Below are 19364 nucleotides of genomic sequence, written 5' to 3' on the forward strand. Positions count from 1 at the left end.
CACATAAGTGTGGTTTCTAAATGGGAATCAGCTGCCATATATATATATATATATATATATATATATATGACATCTCCCATATGAACATGATTTCCATCTAGAAAGCACACTCATGTGTTGATATTTTTCAAATCACATGATCATACTGTATGTTTTAAAAAAAGGACTCATGAGGTTTTTGAAACGAACAGTTAGCACATTACAGAACTCTGTCACCAATACGTCCAGGTAAGGTTATACAATACGTTGATTACTTTACTATGCACAGTGTGTTTTGCAGTGAACTACTCTATAAACCTGGCGTTCAGTGCATGCATTAGTTATACAGTACAGTATAGCATTTACACTGTGTCTAATTACTTTTAGAGAATCATGAAGTTGGAGGTCAATCAAGTCCCACATGAAATTATCTATGTTGACGAGGCTGGCTTCAACTTAGCGAAAAGGCGTCGTCGTAGGAGAAACATAATAGGCCAAAGGGCCATCGTTACCATGCCGGGCCAGAGAAGAAGTCGGGCAAATGCAGAAGACCAGGCAGAACAGAAAATTATTTTGTTTTTTATTAGAATTGCGATGATTTTTCTGTTTGTATATCTTGCAATGATGTCCTTTTGCAAATTAAATCTGTACTGCAGCAATTCTGTGTCTGTATTTTTTAACATAAACTGTAAATTTTATAAAGCAATTTTTTCCTTTATTTTTGTATTGAATTTTTGCAGTAAAAGAAAGAAAATGCATGCATTTACTAAACCCAACAAAATGAAAATGTAGAGAGTCTTCCAATATAAGGGCAGAGCTGACACATAAACTAATGCCGTTTCTGTAATTTTAACTGATGATAGTGTTTTTATTGTCAGTGTTTTCTGATTGACTGAATGTTTCTGTTGAAAGAGAACATGTGTTTGTGTTTTGAACAATTATGCCATTTTGAAACATGTTTGCAGTGTTTTGTTAGACACAGTGTAGTGTGTTAGTTTATTATTGTATTTTGAAAAGAAGTTTAGATGTTTAGTTTACAATGTGTGATTTTGAGCATAAAATTAACTGTTTTGTCAATTGTGTGTTTTAGTTGCTGCGTTAAGAGTTTAGCAAACTTGTTAAATGCATTGAAAAAACTGTCATAGCCATTGTAAAAAACTGTAATACACACAAGATGGAGAGCAATACGCAAATATCTTTACATATGAAAAAGAATTAAAGTATCAAGGATATATAAAGGATATAATAAGGATATATATAGGATATAAATATAAAGGATTAAAATATTACAAAACATATTATTTTCTAGTCTACATAAATTTAAAACTCATACGTTCATGCCTTCTTCATCTCAGGAGGCTTTTTCAGTTTATTTGTGACAATTTGCTTTTGTATAAAGTTATCATTATTAGCAGTATTATTTATTATATCCGTATTTATATTTGTTTTTTTAAAAACAAGCTTAGATTTGTCCACCTGTCAGGTTTTAGACCATATGAGGCACAGCATATGTATTAGGATATACCTCAGTTTTTTGACCACACTTGGTTATTATTGTTCATTTATTTGTTTGCTGGAAATTAAAACTGAATTTAGAAATAGTTTTAAAACAAATCTTTGCACTTAACAATCAAAATTAATTATTTATGGGCTAATTGATGTCTGTGCGTACATTGTTTCCCTATCCACGAGAGCGAAAGTTAAAGTAAATAATGAGAAGGCCTTATCTCTCGTTCTCGCGCTGTAGATGCTCTGTTTTCTTGCTAGTGAAATCGTTTTTTACGTTTTTCCACTTACAAAGTTGTCATGTAAATAGCAAATGTGCTATGGCGCGACGCAACTGGCTTTTAAAGGGAATGGAAGATGAGACTCTGATTGGTTTATTTTCAAAACACACCTATAACTCATTAGGAAAATAAGCTCTACCCTTTTAGACCACACGCCATGGCAAAAAGTGGATTTTTCTGTCCTTGTATTAGCAAAAGGGGATTCTGACACGCCCTGAATGCGTTTGCGCCCTGCGCTTTGCACCTTGCACATGGATTGTCAAAATAGAAACCAAAGAATTGCTATTAAAATCTAAAAAAAATTCATGTGTAGTAAAATAAATACAATTAAAATATAATAATAAAAAAAAAACGTGCCCGTTTTTCAGTCTGTTTTTAAGGTTCTCCTCTTGATTTAGTGTTAGAATCCAGTTTATTTCGGGTTCTTGTCTTTAGGTATGACATCAGCGTGAATAAAATGAAAATCTGAACACCCTTTATAAATACAGAAACGTAGTTGTTAGTCACCAAACTAGTGGGAAACATAAATAATATGTTAAATATCTGTAGTAGGCTATTATCTACATATACAGTACTCAGCATAATTGAGTACACAATGAATATTTTTATTCGTTTCTCAGTAAATATAGGTCAAATATTTTGGTGCATTTTGAACAGATTTATTAAACAGATATATTTATTAAAGTAATATTTTAGTCATCGAACATATATAATATAAAGTTATATAAAGAAATATCAAGAAAATGCATTTAAATGTGAAATATTGAGAAAAATAAACTACAAAATTTCAACCAAATTTGATAAATATTTTCATTTCTCTTGAATTCAGCTTTTTAATTTTATTTCATTTCCTATTTTTCTATAACATATACATTTAGATGTGCTAATTTTGAACCAGTTATTTTGCTAGACTAGCTCCAGATTTGGCTTCAGTACTGACTATATATGTATGAATAAAATATTTATAAACCTTCCTATAGAAAATATTAATCTTAATGCGAGATTTGTAAGAGGTGTACTCATATATGCTGAGCACTGGATGAAAAATATTTATAAATAGCGAGAAGTAACAGACCTGTGTTGTGTTGCAGAGACAGAAGATGACACTGAGAATGATGTAAAGTGTTTTGTCTCGAGTTATGAGCACCAAGTATCCAATGACCCAAGACAAACCAAGCACCACAGCCAGAGAGAAACTACTCAAAATCTTCTTCTTTAAAGGAGTTCTTCGTGAGCTACAGAAATGAAATCAACATTTAACCAAAAAAGATAGATAGATAGATAGATAGATAGATAGATAGATAGATAGATAGATAGATAGATAGATAGATAGATAGATAGATAGATAGATAGATAGATAGATAGATAGATAGATAGATAGATAGATAGATAGATAGATAGATAGATAGATAGATAGATAGCAAAAACGGCAAAAATAACAACATAGGCCTACTTCAATATAACTTTCCTTAAAGCAACAAAGTAAAATTTAGTTACTTCAACCTTTCACATTACTTGCCTCAAAAGGCAACTAAGTAACACATCAAAGCCATTTTTAAAGTGACTTATGCAAATGTAATATATTAGCCTACCTCTAATTGTTATCCAACACTTATTGAAACAATCTCTGGGATTATAACAAATCAAATACGTAACAGTTAACAGAGAATTCCTGCCATTTTTAATCCGGATCTGACTAGAATGTAATAAACGAAGGTTATCAACTGGAGCGATTAAATTTACAGTACATAAACAAGTACGAGTTTATGGTTTGTTCACATACCTCTTCAGGTTGGGATTTGCACAGCAGATAGTTTGAGAGAAGTAGACAAGTACAGATGTGTTAAAACTCAACATGACCGCTAGAGGGAGCAAGAATCCCCACAACATCGGCCGCTTTGGATCAAACTTTCCCATCTTGTCCAAAGAGGCCAACCAACAACTACAACAAAGCAAATGGTTGACGAAAAACAGCAGGATGTTTAATGATGATGCGTAAGTAATTCTATATTTTGAAAATGCTAACTGATATATTATTTTATCCAGTCAATGCTACAATTTAATAATAAATTTGTTTGTAAAGTAAATAGTTCTACCATTTAGTGCATGTTGTTATTTTAGTAAAATAACCACATGGTTTTACTACAAAATACAATTAAAATAATTGTAAAATTTTAACCATGGTTTTGCTTTTTGAATAATAATAACATTAACTGTGGTTACGCCAGTAGTAATCAAATTAAATAATACTACTCAATAATAAACTATGATTCATTTTCATAATGCAGATAATAAAACAGAAATCTCAGAATTTCACAGGGAATATAGCTTAGATTAAATAGGCTGCATAAAAAGATTTTTTCACTTACAACTCTTCTTGTCGATAACCTGAAGGGTCCTTAAATCTGTAAGTTGTGGCCAGCGAGACGCCAACAATAGCAGCAGGCAAACCTATAATATTAGAGGCCTTTATGAATATCATTTATTTAAATGATTTAATTTTCATCCTGGTCATTTTTTTTTTTTAAATGACTAGGTAACACTTCAGAATAGTGGTCCATTATATATGTTATTTATTTACTAACATGAACAAACAATTAGTAATGCATTTAATAATGTATTTATTCATCTTTTTGATGTTAAATAGTTATATCATTATATCACAGTGCATTAACTAATGTTAACAAGCACATCTTTGGATTTTAATAATTATTCAATGTTGAGCTATGATTGATAAATTCTTTACAAGATAATTTATATTTAGTTAATGTTAAATGCATTAACTTACATTAACTAATGGACCATTATCCTAAATTGTAACCATCAAGATAAAAAAAAAAATAGCAATAATATAAGTGGAAATTATAAAAATGCATTTTAATTTTCCAAATTTTAAAATTAAAATGTTTATAATATATCCTAAATTGTTCAATTAATTTAAAATTAAATCTAAAGTGTCATGAGTTTTAATATCAGTTTAAATGTACCCCAGCCGGCTATCATGGCGATGGTGTGGAAAGCTCGAGGTGGACCATTGAGGGCATTTCTAATGAGGAAAAACACATGAGCTGCATATAAGATGTTCCAGACAAATGTGGCCAGCAGGAAGTACTGCAGCAGGGCTGTGATTGCGGTACAAGGACCCTGATCAACCATCACTTGCAAATCTGTAGAAGGAATAACGTTCTGCTTTGAAACAGAAGCCTTTGAGTTCGGCTCTGGGTTGTTGATCCCAAAAATGAAGAGCAGGTAGTAGGTGGTCATGCAGACACAGATGTTCACTAACAGCATAGTGGAGTTGGCTCCTCTTCTTTTCCTGGTTTTATGAGTTTATTTAGACAAGAAATCAAGAGGATTACATTTTTGCAGGTTTTGTAATCATTATAGAGACAAAACTTATCAAATTTACTTTAGAAAATACTGATAATTAGGAAAGAAATTGTAGCATAGTGATATTTTAGTATTCTTTCACTTTAATTCAAAGAAAATGGGTACATTTCGTAAAATTCAATAAAATCACCAGTCTATTTTTTGTTTGTTCACTTTTAATGTAATTTACAAATTGTCAGGAGTACAACTGCAAGTGGTCTTCCTCATGAGTATGAGTGTACAGTAAAAAACTATCCTAGAGCACCATCTGCTGTTAAAAACTAGTATATAGTGATACAAAAGTAGCTTAGAGCATCATCTGCTGTTAAAAAACTAGCCTAGAGCGCCAACTACTGTCAAAAGCTAGCCTAGAGCGCCATCTGCAGTAAAAACTAGCCTAGAGAACCAACTACTGTTAAAAATTAGCCTACAGCGCCATCTGCAGTAAAAACTAGCCTAGAGCGCCAACTACTGTCAAAAACTAGCCTAAAGTGCCATCTGCAATAAAAATAGCATAGAACGCCATCTGCAGTAGAAACTTGCCTAGAGCGCCAACTACTGTCAAAAACTAGCTTAGAGCAGGGGTTTTCAAACTTTTCAGCCTGCAGCCCCTAAAATAACAACTCGAGTGCCTTGTGACCCCCACTATGTTTGGAGGTGGTAATAAGCATATAAATATTGCACATAATGATGCACACACACAACAATAGAAACTATATAAACATAAGCATATTGGCAACAAAAAAAAGTGCAACAGTCTTACAACCATATATTTTTATAATCATTATTCATTTGTTTAATTTAATATTAACCTTACTTAATGAGAATGGTGAGCACAATTTTTATAGCACAAGACTATTCTTGGTTTACTTTTGAAGACTTAGAGCCACAAGGAGATCATCCTTCTTGTTCAGTTGTGGCTTTAATTTTTAATGTATGTGAGTGGCATAAAAGTGTCAAAGTACTGCTGTGATGTTAATCCAGCATAAAAACCCCAGGGGTCACAAATAAAATATAATGATTAATAAATTATGATTATTCTAATAGTTTAATAAAATATATGAGATTTTTGGAAATCACAAAGCGACCTACTCTCATTGCCTTTATACCCCCACCCCCCATGGAGTCCCTACCTCGACTTTGAGAACTACTGGCTTAGAGCATAATCTGTTGTTAAAAACTAGCTTAGAGCATCATCTGCTGTTAAAAACTAGCTTAGAGCATTGTCTGCTATTAAAAACTAGCTTAGAGTGTCATCTGCTGCTGTTTAAAACTAGCTCAGAGCACTATATGCTGTTAAAAACTAGCCTAGAGCACTGTCAGCTGTTAAAAACTAACCTAGAGCACCATCTACTGTTAAACACTAGCCTAGAGCGCCATCTGCTGTAAAAACTAGACTAAAACACCATCTGCTGTTCTTAAAAACTAGCTTAGAGCATTATCTGCTGTCGTTAAAAACTAGCTTAGAGCATCATCTACTATTAAAAACTAGCCTAGAGCATCATCTGCTGTTAAAAACTAGCTTAGAGCGCAATTTGCTGTTAAAAGTAGCCTAGAGCACCACCTGCAGTTGTTAAAAACTAGCTTAAAGCATCATCTGCTGTTAAAAACTAGCCTAAAGTGCCATCTGCTAATAAAAGCTAGCCTAAAGCACCATATACTGTTAAAAACTACCCTACAGTGGCATCTGCTGTTAAAAACTAGTCTAGAACAAAGTCAGCTGTTAAAAACTAGCCCCATCTGCTGTTAAAAACTAGCCTAAAGAGCTGTCAGCTATTATAAACTATCCTAGAGCACCATCTGCTGTTAAAAATTAGCTGAGAGCATCATCAGCTGTTATAAACTAGCCCCATTTGTTGTTAAAATCTAGCCTAAAGTGATGTCTGCTGTATAAAAACTAGCCTAGGGTGCCATCTACTTTTAAAAACTCAGAATTTCAAGAGAAAAACCACGCATTTTTAAAATCCCAGAATCTATGCAGAATCAATCTCTCAAATGATTTTTTTCAGCTCTGTGTATGTACTATAGATATGACACTATAATACAGTAAATGCTCATATATATTTAAAATGTATTCATGTTCTTTTTTTGAACGTACCTTGTTTTAATTTGATACATTGTTGTAAGGACCAAGCCCACAATGGATAAACTGCATCCCACAATGCTAATCCAGTTTAAAGCCTCAGAATAACTGTAATCTGCTCTGAAGCTCTACAGAAACAGAGAAACCTTAATGATTGATAAACATGCATCAGGAAATATTCAACTTAATACCACAGTAGGTAAATTGGCATAACCAACTTGAGCTGCGTCCCAAATGGCACACTGCACTTATGCACTATGTAGTTCTGTACACACTCAACAGCATAGTATATGAATCTAGTGTAGTCCCAAATGGAACACTATTGTTGTTGTTTTTTTTTTTCAAATTCAAACCATTTCCCTGATAACGTTTGACCATTGCCAAATTAGTGAAATAAATGACCAAACTACCAAATAATACCTGCTATAAAAATAACTGCATTCACCATCGGATGGCGATATAATCACTCTTGTAGGAGATTTTTGCTTTCACAATCCATCATCCATCACAGTGCATCCTACGTGTATTTAAAGTGCACTTATTTTATTTAGAATAAAACAAATATTTCCGTGTGAACCGTGAACTGTACCTACACTATTTATACTACAAAATGGCATAAAAAGTGCATAAGTATGCGATTCGTCCTTATGTTAGCTTAGCATCATGCTAATGCCAGATTTCACTGATCTATGAGCTTTGTCTCTTGTGGTATTATTTACGAAGTAGCATTATTTACAGCACATATAAGCTGCGTCCCAAATTGCATACTTATGCACTATTCTACACCATTTAATAGTATAAATACTGCATTCACACTGAAAACTATAAAAAATATATATTAAATGCACTTTAATTACCTGGATGATGCACTTATTCAGCCGGTAAAATGAGGTGTGGAATGTTGGACACTTCACACTCGATTCAAACGGGGCTTCAGTCAATGCTTGACAGAGGGCGTGTCTGAAGTTGGGGCTTACACGATCATCATAGCAGCGTCAGCCAATGAAATTAGTCCACAATTGGCTACTGTCTAAACTGGTTTATTTGCATAAAATGATCTGATTGGCTGAAGTGTCCATTGGCGCTTGAAAAGTTGAGAAATACCCAACTTCTGCAGCGAGCAATGCCACTGAAGCGGCACCAACGGATCCACAATGCAGTTTGGCAATGCTTGATGTTAACCATTCAAAGTGAATGGGAAGCGTTGATGCTGATGCCCCATGTGAATGGGGCGTTACACACTTAACGGACGCTTGCAGCTTTGCTCATGTAGTGGAAGGAGCAGAGCTTTCAGGCACTGATGTTAGATTACTTTGTTTATTTTGGATTGTGGAAGCAAAAGTGTGTGTGAATGTTTCGCAGAGATGGGTTGCGGCTGGAAGGGCATCTGCTGTGTAAAAATGTGCTGGATAAGTTGGCGGTTCATTCCGCTGTGGCAACCCCGCATTAATAAAGTTACTAAGCCAAAAAGAAAATGAATGAACGAATGAATGAATGGTCACTTGGTACTTTGGTCACTAATTTGGCAACCATCAAACATCATCTGGGAAATGGTTTTAATTCCTGCTAAGTAAAAAACAAAACATTAGTGATAATCTTTTAGACAGCTAAAAGATTTTATAGCAAGATGTCTGTCAAACTCACCACCAAAATTGCAAAGTTGGTGGTATGGTTGCATTTACAGTTGACACCAGAGTGATCTAGAACTTTGACACAGCCCTCTGTTCTCCAATCTCTCTTATTATAGTCCCAAAACACACATGCAAAGTCAAAGAGTGTCAGGCCGGATATATTCTGAAAACACAAACATAAAATCTAAATGAATTTTTACATTTAATGTATTATGTGTCTGCAATATGCTTGGATATATATATATATATATATATACTGTATATATATATATATATATATATATATATATATATATATATATATATATACCTTAATATTTGAATAGAGTTGTCTTAATTGAAACTGGTGGTACAGTATATACAGTACACTCACTGGCCACTTTATTAAGGACACCTTACTAGTACAGGGCTGGACCTGCTTTTGTCTTCAGAACTGCCTTAATCTTTCATGACATAGATTCAGTGATGTAAAGTAACTAATTACAAACACTCAATTAACTGTAATTGAGTAGTTTTTGTTAAAAATGTAATTCCCTAAGAAATTGTACTTTTACTTTTCCTTGAGTACATTTTTGGTGCTGTATCTGTACTTTTACTTTACTACTTTCCTTCAACCTGCAGTCAGCACACTGCAGTAAATCACACATAGAATGTAAATTGCATCATAATGAACTACCTCAAGGCATGTGCACTTTACATTGCAGCAAACTGTTTGATGCATTAAAAGTGTAAAAGAAGAAATTCAAAATCTTTACACGCATTGACCCAGAGACTGTTTAGATCAGGGATCCCCAAACACAGTCCTGGAGGGCTGATATCCTGCAGATTTTAGCTCCAACTTGCCTCAACACACCTGCACAGATGTTTCTTGAAAGCCTAGTATGAGATTGATTAGATAGCCCATGTGCGTCTGATTGAGATTGGAACTAAACTTTGCAGGACACCGGCCCTCCAGGGCCGAGTATGGGCACCCCTGGTTTAAATGCATGTCACCGATGAGAAGATGATGAAAATTTGCAGTATGATAACCAAAATGGCCTTAAACACCCAGCAGGCACAAGACGTCAACATGCCGTCAGATTGAAATTGTGCCCTAACATCGTGGAGATGCTGCATTTTGTTTGTAAATGAAAATCTGTAATCTGTGGTTTAGATCAGAACTCAATGTTAGCCCGATGTCAATGTCCAACGTCCAACCTAAAACCAACCAAATATCAACGTCTAATGATGTTACAGCTTAACGTTGTGTCGATGTTACCACTATGACACCTACAGTATCAGACGTTGAATTTTGGTTGCCATAACGGATTAATAAATGTCAGTATTAGACATCAGTAGGATGTTGGTTTAAGATGTTAGCTCGAAATTGGATTTTGGTCATTTTCTAACAACCTAAAATCAACCAAATATCAACATTATTTTATGTCACTATTGGACATCAATATAATGTTGTCCTTAGACGCTGGCTAGGCATTGAATTTAGGTCACCTGACATCAAAACCTAAACCTAACCTAATATTAACGTCTTAAAACAATGTGTGCCTGCTGGGCAATAACTAAATGCATTACAGAATGTTAGGTTAACACACACATCCACAAATTACATGTAAATGCATCAACTTTTAACAGCATAATACTCACTTCTCACTACTAATGAGTACTTTTAAAAGGGTTGCTTTTTACCCCTACTTTTAGTAATATTTACAACAGGTACTTTTACTCTACTCACACTACATCTTTAGGCAAGTAAGGGTACTTTTACTTAAGTATGCTTTTTTAGTACTCTTTCCACCACTGCATAGATTCAACAATATACTTTAAATAGATTTTGGTCAATGTTGACATGATAGCATCCCGCAGTTGCGGCAGATTTGTCGGCTGCACATCCATATTGCTAATCTGGTGATTGTGGAGGTCATTTGAGTACAGTCATGTTTAGGAAACCAGTACGAGATTATTCATGCTTTATGGCATGGCGAGTTTTCCTGCTGGAAGTAGCCGTCAGAAGATGGGTACATTGTGGTCATAAAGAGATGATCGGCAATAATTCTCAGGTAGGCTGTGGCATTGACATGATGCTCAATTGGTACTAATGGGCCCAAAGAGAGCAAGAAAATATCCCCCTGCTATTACACCACCACCAATACCACCATGATGAACCATTGATACAAGGCAGGATGGATCCATGCTTTCATGTTGTTGACGCCAATTCTGACTCCCTACTATCCGAAATCAGAAATTGAGACTTATCAGACCAGGCAATGTTTGTCCAATCTTCTATTGGCCAATTTTCACCTTTGTTCTGCATTCTGATGCTCGGTTTGAACAGCAGCAGATCTTCTTGATCATTCTTACATGCCTAAATGCATTGAGTTGCTGTCATGTGGTTGGCTGATTAGAAATTTGCAAAAACGAGTAGTTAGATAGGTGTGGTTAATAAAGTGGCCGGTGTGTGTATACTCTTAGTATAATAGTAATTGTGCAAATGTGTCCAACATTGGTATTAATAACAATTTTCTCTTAGACATTAAATAATCATATTTGAAGGATTTTTAAAAGATCATGTGACACTGGAAACTGTACTAATGATGCTGAAAATGTAGTTGTAATCACAGAAATACATGGTTTATGAGTCAGTCATATTTCAAACTTATTTTAAACCGTGGTTTCATATGATTTTGACTAGTATTAAGATCTTTCTTTTCATACTTTTTCCAGTGTTCTAAACAACACTTTATTATCTTTTTTTATTCAAATTGTAATAAACAAAACTGGTCATTCCTGATCCTCACCACCCTGACAGGGTTTATTTTATGCTAACAACTCTATCATTATTTCACATGTAGGTGTTGTATTGACTAATAACATGAATGATTCAGAATCTGCTTATTTTATGTAATAATAATGAATTTATGTTTGTTTACTGTACCTGAGGCCTGATGGCAAACTCCACGTTCTCAAGCATGTGTTTGTCTGTAAGGCTGGCAGAAACCACCCTTGTGGTTGTGTTTAGTTTGCTATCAAACTGTTTTGAATTGAAAAAATTATCGTTTTCATAAACCACCACTCCAATGCTGAGATTTCTGCTGTCTACAGAGAAAGAGAGATCAGACTCAATTTTAATCCTCAAAACCAAAACAACCACCTAAATATATAAACCTACCACGGTCATTCTGGGAATCGTTTTGCAGTTTGACCGTTAGCAAGAGATCGACGGGGTGTCCTAAAGAGGACGTCATGCTAGCAGCATCTCCGCCAAGACCGATTCTTTCAGGAGCTTTATCTGACAGTCCTGGTGAAAACTGCCTCCATTACAGTCTTTCTGTTATAAACAAATTAAATTTATAATTGGATTGGCTCTTTTCTGACCTGTTTGAGAGTAGAACTTCACTTGTGGGGTCCAGCTTGACAATTTGATGTTTTGAAGAGCAATGTTTGGTTGCACCAGTGGAGTCGTGCTTGTCATGGACAAAACAAAATCCTCCAAAGTCTTTGTGACACTGCAGATATAATACACATACAAAAGTGTAACATACGTACATGTTAGCCGAAAACAACTAATACGTTTAAAAATAAAATGCATAAAATAACCAAAAAAAACACACACACACGCATGTACACACAAATACTAAAATGAGTTTAGTTTATGAGGGCTCTCCAAAGATAAAATATCGTTATACTGTAAAACGATTATCATATGGCCTTACCCTACCCTTTATACCTGAACCCAACTCTCACAGGAAACATGAGGCAACAATGTAATGCCATAAATCACTGTTAAGCATGACTTTCAAGCATTTTGTATTACAAGGACACAAAGCATGTCCTCGTAAACCAACTTAACATTGTCATACCAACATCATACCCATGTCATTATCCATTATATATAAAGTGTACACACACACACACACAACAGATTTTGTCATGGTTGTTTTTTAAAATGTTTGTGAATAGCTGGAAAATTCTATTGTTCACAAAAAAAGTAAGCAGTAGAATCCATTTTAATAATAATGATTTTAAAAAAAATTGTTGTTTAATTAAAATACACTCATTGAGTTTTATGTTTTGCTGTAAATTATTATTACATAAGTGGTGTTTATGTATTATGCAAATTATATATTATTTCTCATTGAAAAGATACCAAATCCTACACTGTAAAAAATGTGTTGCTCACTTAAATTTGTAAGTTGAATAAATTTAACTTCACAAGTCATTTTAACTTGCATCAATTAAGCTGACTTAAGTTGAAACATTTTCTAAACTTTCTAAATTAAATTGATTTGAAAACATACACTAAAAAATGATCTTTGCTGTTTGTTTAAACTACTTATTTAAATTTAGGAGGGAGGGTGTTGGGGGAAGACCCATGCCAACATGAGGAGAACATGCAAACTCCACACAGAAATGCCAACTGGCCCAGCCGGGACCCTAACTCAAACTAGCAACCTTCTTGCTGTGAAGCGACAGTGCTAATCACTAAGCCACTTTGCCAATCTTGTGACAACGTAATTGTTTTAAATTCAATCCACTTAAATTAGTAAAAACTAATAAGTTACAAAATTCCTTCTTGTTGTACTAAAACAAATTGATTGTGTGGAACCAGCATTTCTTACAGTATAGGTTGTTTTATTATGTGATTTCTTTTTTAACAGTGTATGTAAAAATACCTCTGAAGAGCGTCATAAGTGTTTCCAGAGTGCTGCTGTTGATCAGTCTTCATGAGCTGACTGATGGTGGCCACCGCTGAGACGGCAACTGACTGCACAGATACAACAAACCTCAAAAACATCTCAGCGCTTTCATACATCAGTCAAACGCTCACATTATGCTGGATTGATTACATGTACTGTAAAAAACACTATGCAGCATATAAACATACAGATTTTGTATTTCACTTTTTTCTTTTGTTTGTTTTTTTATTATTTTTAAAGTCTGCATGAACATGAAGCTGTGACTATTTTTTTTATATTGTGACAGTTCTGGAATATTAAATGAGAAAACAATGGACATGGCTTGTTTTTTCTACAGCGCACTGATTAGATGTAGTAAAGTACACATTTCATTCAGAGGGCTCTATTTTAATGATCTAGGTGCAAAGTATAAAGCAAATGGCCCAAAAGCATTAAGGGTTTGTTCGAATCCACTTTTGCTATTTTAAAGATGGAAAAATATGGTTTGTGCTGTGGCACATGGTCTAACAGTGTTGTGCTTATTCTCCTAATGGGTTATGGGTGTGTTTTGAGCATAATGTGCATTGAACCAATCAGAATCTCATCTCAGATTCCCTTTAAGAGTCATTTGTGTCACGTCTTGGCGCAGTTGCTATTTACATTGGATATAATGTAAGTGGAAAATCTGAACTCTTCACTAGCGAAAAAATTGTTAAACAGACCATCTGCAGCACAAGGATAAATAACGAGCCTCCTCCATTCAGCCTCTTTACTTTCTCTTTACTTTTACTCTTTACTTTACTTCTTTACGTTTGTGAATAAGGAAACGGTGTTGTACATTCTCCACTGAAGACATCTATTAGCCTACATATTTAATTTTATATGTTAATCGCAAAGATTTGTTTCAAATTCAATTATTTAATTTATTTCTAAATTCAGTTAAAATTTCCAGCAAACAAATAAATTAATAATAATAAAGAAGTTTGATCAAAAAGAGTTATAGCCAATGTCCTATGCCCCATGTGGTGATGCAGATGTCTCCAAAATCTGACAGGTGGACAAATCTAAACTTATTTTTATTACAACAAGTATAAACAAGCTTATAATAAATAATACTGCTAATATTAATAAAATTATACAAAAACTGCAAATTGTCACAAATAAACTGAAAAAAGCCCAGGGGCACATGAAGGCAGGGAGGAAATGTTTTTTTATATGTAGAAAATAATCACGTTTGTGTCATTTTAATCCTTAAAATGTATTTCATATGTAAAAATATCTCTGTATTGCTGTACATCCTGTGTGTAATAAGCGATTTGTATGTGTTTTGGACCTGCATAGGTGCATAACTAAAACGCTCTGCACTGGACTTGAGGCCAGCTTTTATTTTGTCAATGGCTCGGTCTATTTCAGTTCCTCAAAATAGCAACGTGCCAACAATGCATCTTAAAACACCTACTTTCTAGTCTAACACACCAAAAAGTCCACAATGGATTTGCTATTTAAACAATGCGCAAAACGTGAAAATTACTGTTGCAGTGGTTTCAAAATAGCAACAAATTGTGCCAAACACTTCTTGCACCTTATTGTGCCAGGTGTATAACAGAGCCCAGAAAGATCGGGAAAAGAGTTTTGGGGGAGTTATTACAACCCAACAGACACCTCCTGCTCACCATTTCTGTTTGTCATTAAAACTGACAACTGGAGGGGCGTGGTTAATTATGTTAGCCACGTCCAATACCCCAGATAGACAAAATCTGAGAATTAAACTGAAAACAAACAGGAAAATCTGCATTTTCAGGTTTAAATTTTAGATTACAAGGGCAAACTTCTTTTTTTTTTCTTAATGACATGCTGAATTGTTCAAAAAATAGCATTGTGGCTAACAAATTAACAAAGCTAACAAATTTATGTGGTTAGTTTTGATTTCATTTGTACCTTAAGAGTACTGAAGGATACAGAATCTCAAAGTTAGATGAATAAATACATGTTTACTTTTAAGCTAGAATGACAGTAATCATTTAGACATGTCTTAGACACAACACATTTGCATTTTCTCATGATTTCACAGAAGCGTTGTCTGTCGAAAAATGAAAAAAAAAATAACTCAGATATTTTCTTAGACAATAAAAAGTAATGTGTTACTCTAAAATCATTACTCCAACACTGTAAGTAATCAGAGATATTTATTATAAGTAATTTATTTATTGTTTAATGGCAGGTCAGTATTAAAAGCTATATTCATTGGAATCTGAAAGTGAAAAACATTGACAATATTTATGATGCAAATTTAATTTTAGTTTATTGTGAGATTATATATTTGTATGTGTGTGTGTGTGTGTGTGTGTGTGTGTGTGTGTGTGTGTGTGTAACTACATAAATACATGTGAATTTTAGTGAATTGTTATCAGCGTATTGGCGTGCATGTAAAGTTGTTCACCCAAACTCAGATTCTTGCCTCATTAAACATCCTGGAGGACAGCAGGTCTTGGACAATAATAGCCGCTGAGGTGATGTTTTCAGATGTTAACTCTCCAGGTTTGGATGTGAGTATCTCCACACTGGAGGCAACGCTCATATTCTCCTCCAGTGTCCTCTGAAAAATAAATAATTACAACGCTGTACAGAGTTCACAACACTGACTATACAATACAGTAAACAAGATGCAACAATTAATACAAATATGATGTTACAGTTTAAAAAAATATTTTATGTTTAATCATTCATTCATTTTCCTTTGGCTTAGTTGCTTTATTTATCTGGGGTCGCCACAACGGAATGAACTGCCAACTTATCTAGCATATGTTTTACACAGCGGATGCCCTTCTAGCTGCAACCGAGTACTGGGAAACCTCCATACACACTCATTCACACACTTACACTACGGCCAATTTAGTTTATTCAATTTACCTATACCGCATGTCTTTGGACTGTGTGGGAATTAAGGGACCAAGCCAAAGGCAAATGAATGAATGAATGAATGAGTGAGTGAGTGAGTGAGTGAGTGAGTGAGTGAGTGAGTGAGTGAGTGAGTGAGTGAGTGAGTGAGTGAGTGAATGAATGAATGAATGAATAAATGAAAAATATAAATATAATAAAATAAAATATGACTGGTGTCAATTGTTTTCGTTCAAAATCAATGTGAATGTTTCAAATTCTCTCCTATAATTATTCAAAGGTGGAAATACAGACATTGACTTTGCCTTCGAGCGCTTTCAGGTTCAGGTCACAGTCCAGACGTTTAAGTCCCCCGAATGCGTAGAATTGTGTGTAATTCAAACACTGAGCTGAAGCCATAGGAGTATCAGCTGAAGAAGACACAACAAACACACAAGTCCAGTTAAACATGTTACCCAATGAATGAAAAACACTGACATGGCTACACCAAAACAGTCACAATAACTTATTTTGATATGGATTTTCACTTCTTCTGACCCAACTCAAGTTAAAGCAATAGTATCTGGATGCAGCTTTTATGATGCAAGCTGAGATTGCATCACTCAGCGATGCAATGTCAGACATAATGCACTCAATGGAGTGACGGGTAGGGTATGGGGTGGGGTCAAGCGCATTAAAAAGCATTGATGCAGCTCAGATTGCACTGCACTGTCAATTCCTTTTTTTTTTCTTTTTTTTTTTGATGAACACAAAAGAAGATATTTTGAAGAATGTTGGAAACCAAAATGTTGATGGTCCCCATTGACATCCATAGTAGAGAAGCCAGTTGTGACCAGAAATGGTTTAGTTACATAGGTTTTTCTAAATATCTTATTTTGTGTTCAACAGTAAAAAAAAAAAAAATATTCTCCAACTGCTCTCAGGGTGAGCATTCATTCATTCATTCATTAATTTTCTTGTCGGCTTAGTCCCTTTATTAATCCGGGGTCTCCACAGCGGAATGAACCGGCAACTTATCCAGCAAGTTTTTATGCAGCGGATGCCCTTCCGGCATATCTCCCACCCATCTCTGGAAAAACATCCACACACACACTCATACACTACGGACAATTTAGCCTACCCAATTCACCTGTACCGCATGTCTTTGGACTGTGGGGGAAACCCACGCGAAGGCAGGGAGAACATGCAAACTCCAAACAAAGCCAACTGAGCCAAGGTTCGAACCAGCGACCCAGCGACCTTCTTACTGTGAGGCGACAGCACTACCTACTGCGCCACTGCCTCGCCTCAGGGTGAGCAAATGATGACTAATTTTTTTTTATTTTGGAAAAATCGTCCCTTTACATTACTGTACAAATGTCACAACATTTCTGTTGCACAAATTAGCATTTAAGGTTTAACCCTGCTGGCACAGGGCTTCAACAAGATGTCACATTGATGTTGTACCCAACCCAACTTTGTGGGGATGATGGATTTTGTTTGGAAATGAAAATCGTGCTGACGTCAGAACCGAATGTCTGGCCAACGTCAATGTCCAACGTCCAACCTAAAATAAAATCAACTAAATATCAACGTCTAATCATGTTAAACCCTGACGTTGTGTGGACATTACCACTATGACATCTATCAGCCGTTGTATTTTGGTCACTTTCCAACACAACCTAAAATCAACCTAATATCAATGTGATTTGACATTGTTATTGGAGATCAAAATAACGTTGTCCTTTGACTCTGGCTGGACATTGAATTTTGGCCACCTGATATAGTATTTCAAAATGTTTACATATTACCCAGTGCCTGAAAATAGCCCCCAGCTAGGTAACTTCTAACATTTCAACGCAAAATAGTTGCAGATAGTATAATTTGCAGCAAAGTTAGTTGATCATTATGCAAGAAAATGCATAATTCCTTGACATATCAGCCTAAACAATAGCAACATTTCATTTCTATCACTCTGAGTACACAATACATAAGACTCAACCTTTAAATAGGTAATGTATCATATTTAACTGTTTGCTCATTTTTCAGCAAGATGCGAATGGTCTAATCCATTGGTCTCAAACTTAATTCCTGGTGGGCCGCAGCTCTGCACAGTTTTGCTCTGTTTTTTAAACCCTGTTTAAACACAGCTGATTCAAATAATCGAGGTGATCAAAATAGTCTTGAACACCTTGATTGTTTGCATAAACTGTGTTTTGATTAGGGTTGGTGCAAAACTTTGGAGAGCTGCGGCCCTCCAGGAGTTTGAAACCTAACCCAATTCAATTATCTATGCTAAGCTAAAGGTGACCTGCCAGATCCAGAGATTGGCTGTATGGATTTAAAAGTGGTAAAACTCATCTGTTTTTTTTCTGTTTTTTTTTTCTTTTCTTTTTTTTTAAGTTGAGTGTTTCTTTGTCTTACACTTTAAGACATTTTCAGTGTAATGGAATCTTCCACTTTGTCCAACTCTTGTTTATAATTCATGTTCATGTATTAATTTACCATATTACATACCATTGACTGTTCCTGGAGGGCATTCCTGTGTTGAATAACTAATCTGGCCGACTGCAGTAACTGGAAAGGTCAAATTGTCAAGTGTTTGCTCTGAACACTTATTTCCTGCAATAAAAGCAATTTCAAAAATGTCATCCAAGACAAAAACATTCTTCAAGAGAACTCCTCTAAACACTGAATACCAAAACAGCGTGTTTTACTTAGAGTTTTTGCCTTGTTTCTAGTCCATATATATATATATATATATGTGTGTGTGTGTGTGTGTGTGTGTGTGTGTTTGCATGTGTGTGGCTGCATTTTGTCTTTTAAACAAATGCTACGGGGGATATGAAGCTGGTTCTTTTTGCGCTTACCAGCTGACTGCTTACCTCTGTCTGGACAGCTTTACCTCTGTTAAGTTTGTGTTTGTCCACTTAGCTCGGCATGTATGTCAGTGGACTTGAGACGCTGA

At 34.9% G+C, this 19364-nt stretch overlaps 1 protein-coding gene across 1 annotated transcript; it reads right to left on the reverse strand.

Moving 5' to 3' along the window:
* Positions 1-2141: 2141 nt before the first annotated feature.
* On the reverse strand, positions 2142-16827 carry LOC147831628 (adhesion G protein-coupled receptor G7-like). Its single transcript, XM_087304842.1, has 13 exons — positions 16712-16827; positions 15978-16115; positions 13517-13608; positions 12219-12349; positions 12009-12141; positions 11779-11935; positions 8863-9012; positions 7234-7346; positions 4754-5082; positions 4136-4217; positions 3550-3708; positions 2842-3001; positions 2142-2240 (listed from the first exon to the last, which is right to left on the reverse strand). The coding sequence occupies exons 1-13, from the start codon at positions 16814-16816 to the stop codon at positions 2142-2144; spliced, it is 1848 nt and encodes a 615-aa protein (XP_087160968.1). The 5' UTR covers positions 16817-16827.
* Between the last annotated feature and the right edge of the window lie 2537 nt (positions 16828-19364).

This window comes from Danio rerio, chromosome 22 (genome assembly GCF_052040795.2).
Source record: "Danio rerio strain M-AB ecotype USA chromosome 22, GRCz13ab, whole genome shotgun sequence".
NCBI classification, from domain to species: Eukaryota; Metazoa; Chordata; class Actinopteri; order Cypriniformes; family Danionidae; genus Danio; species Danio rerio.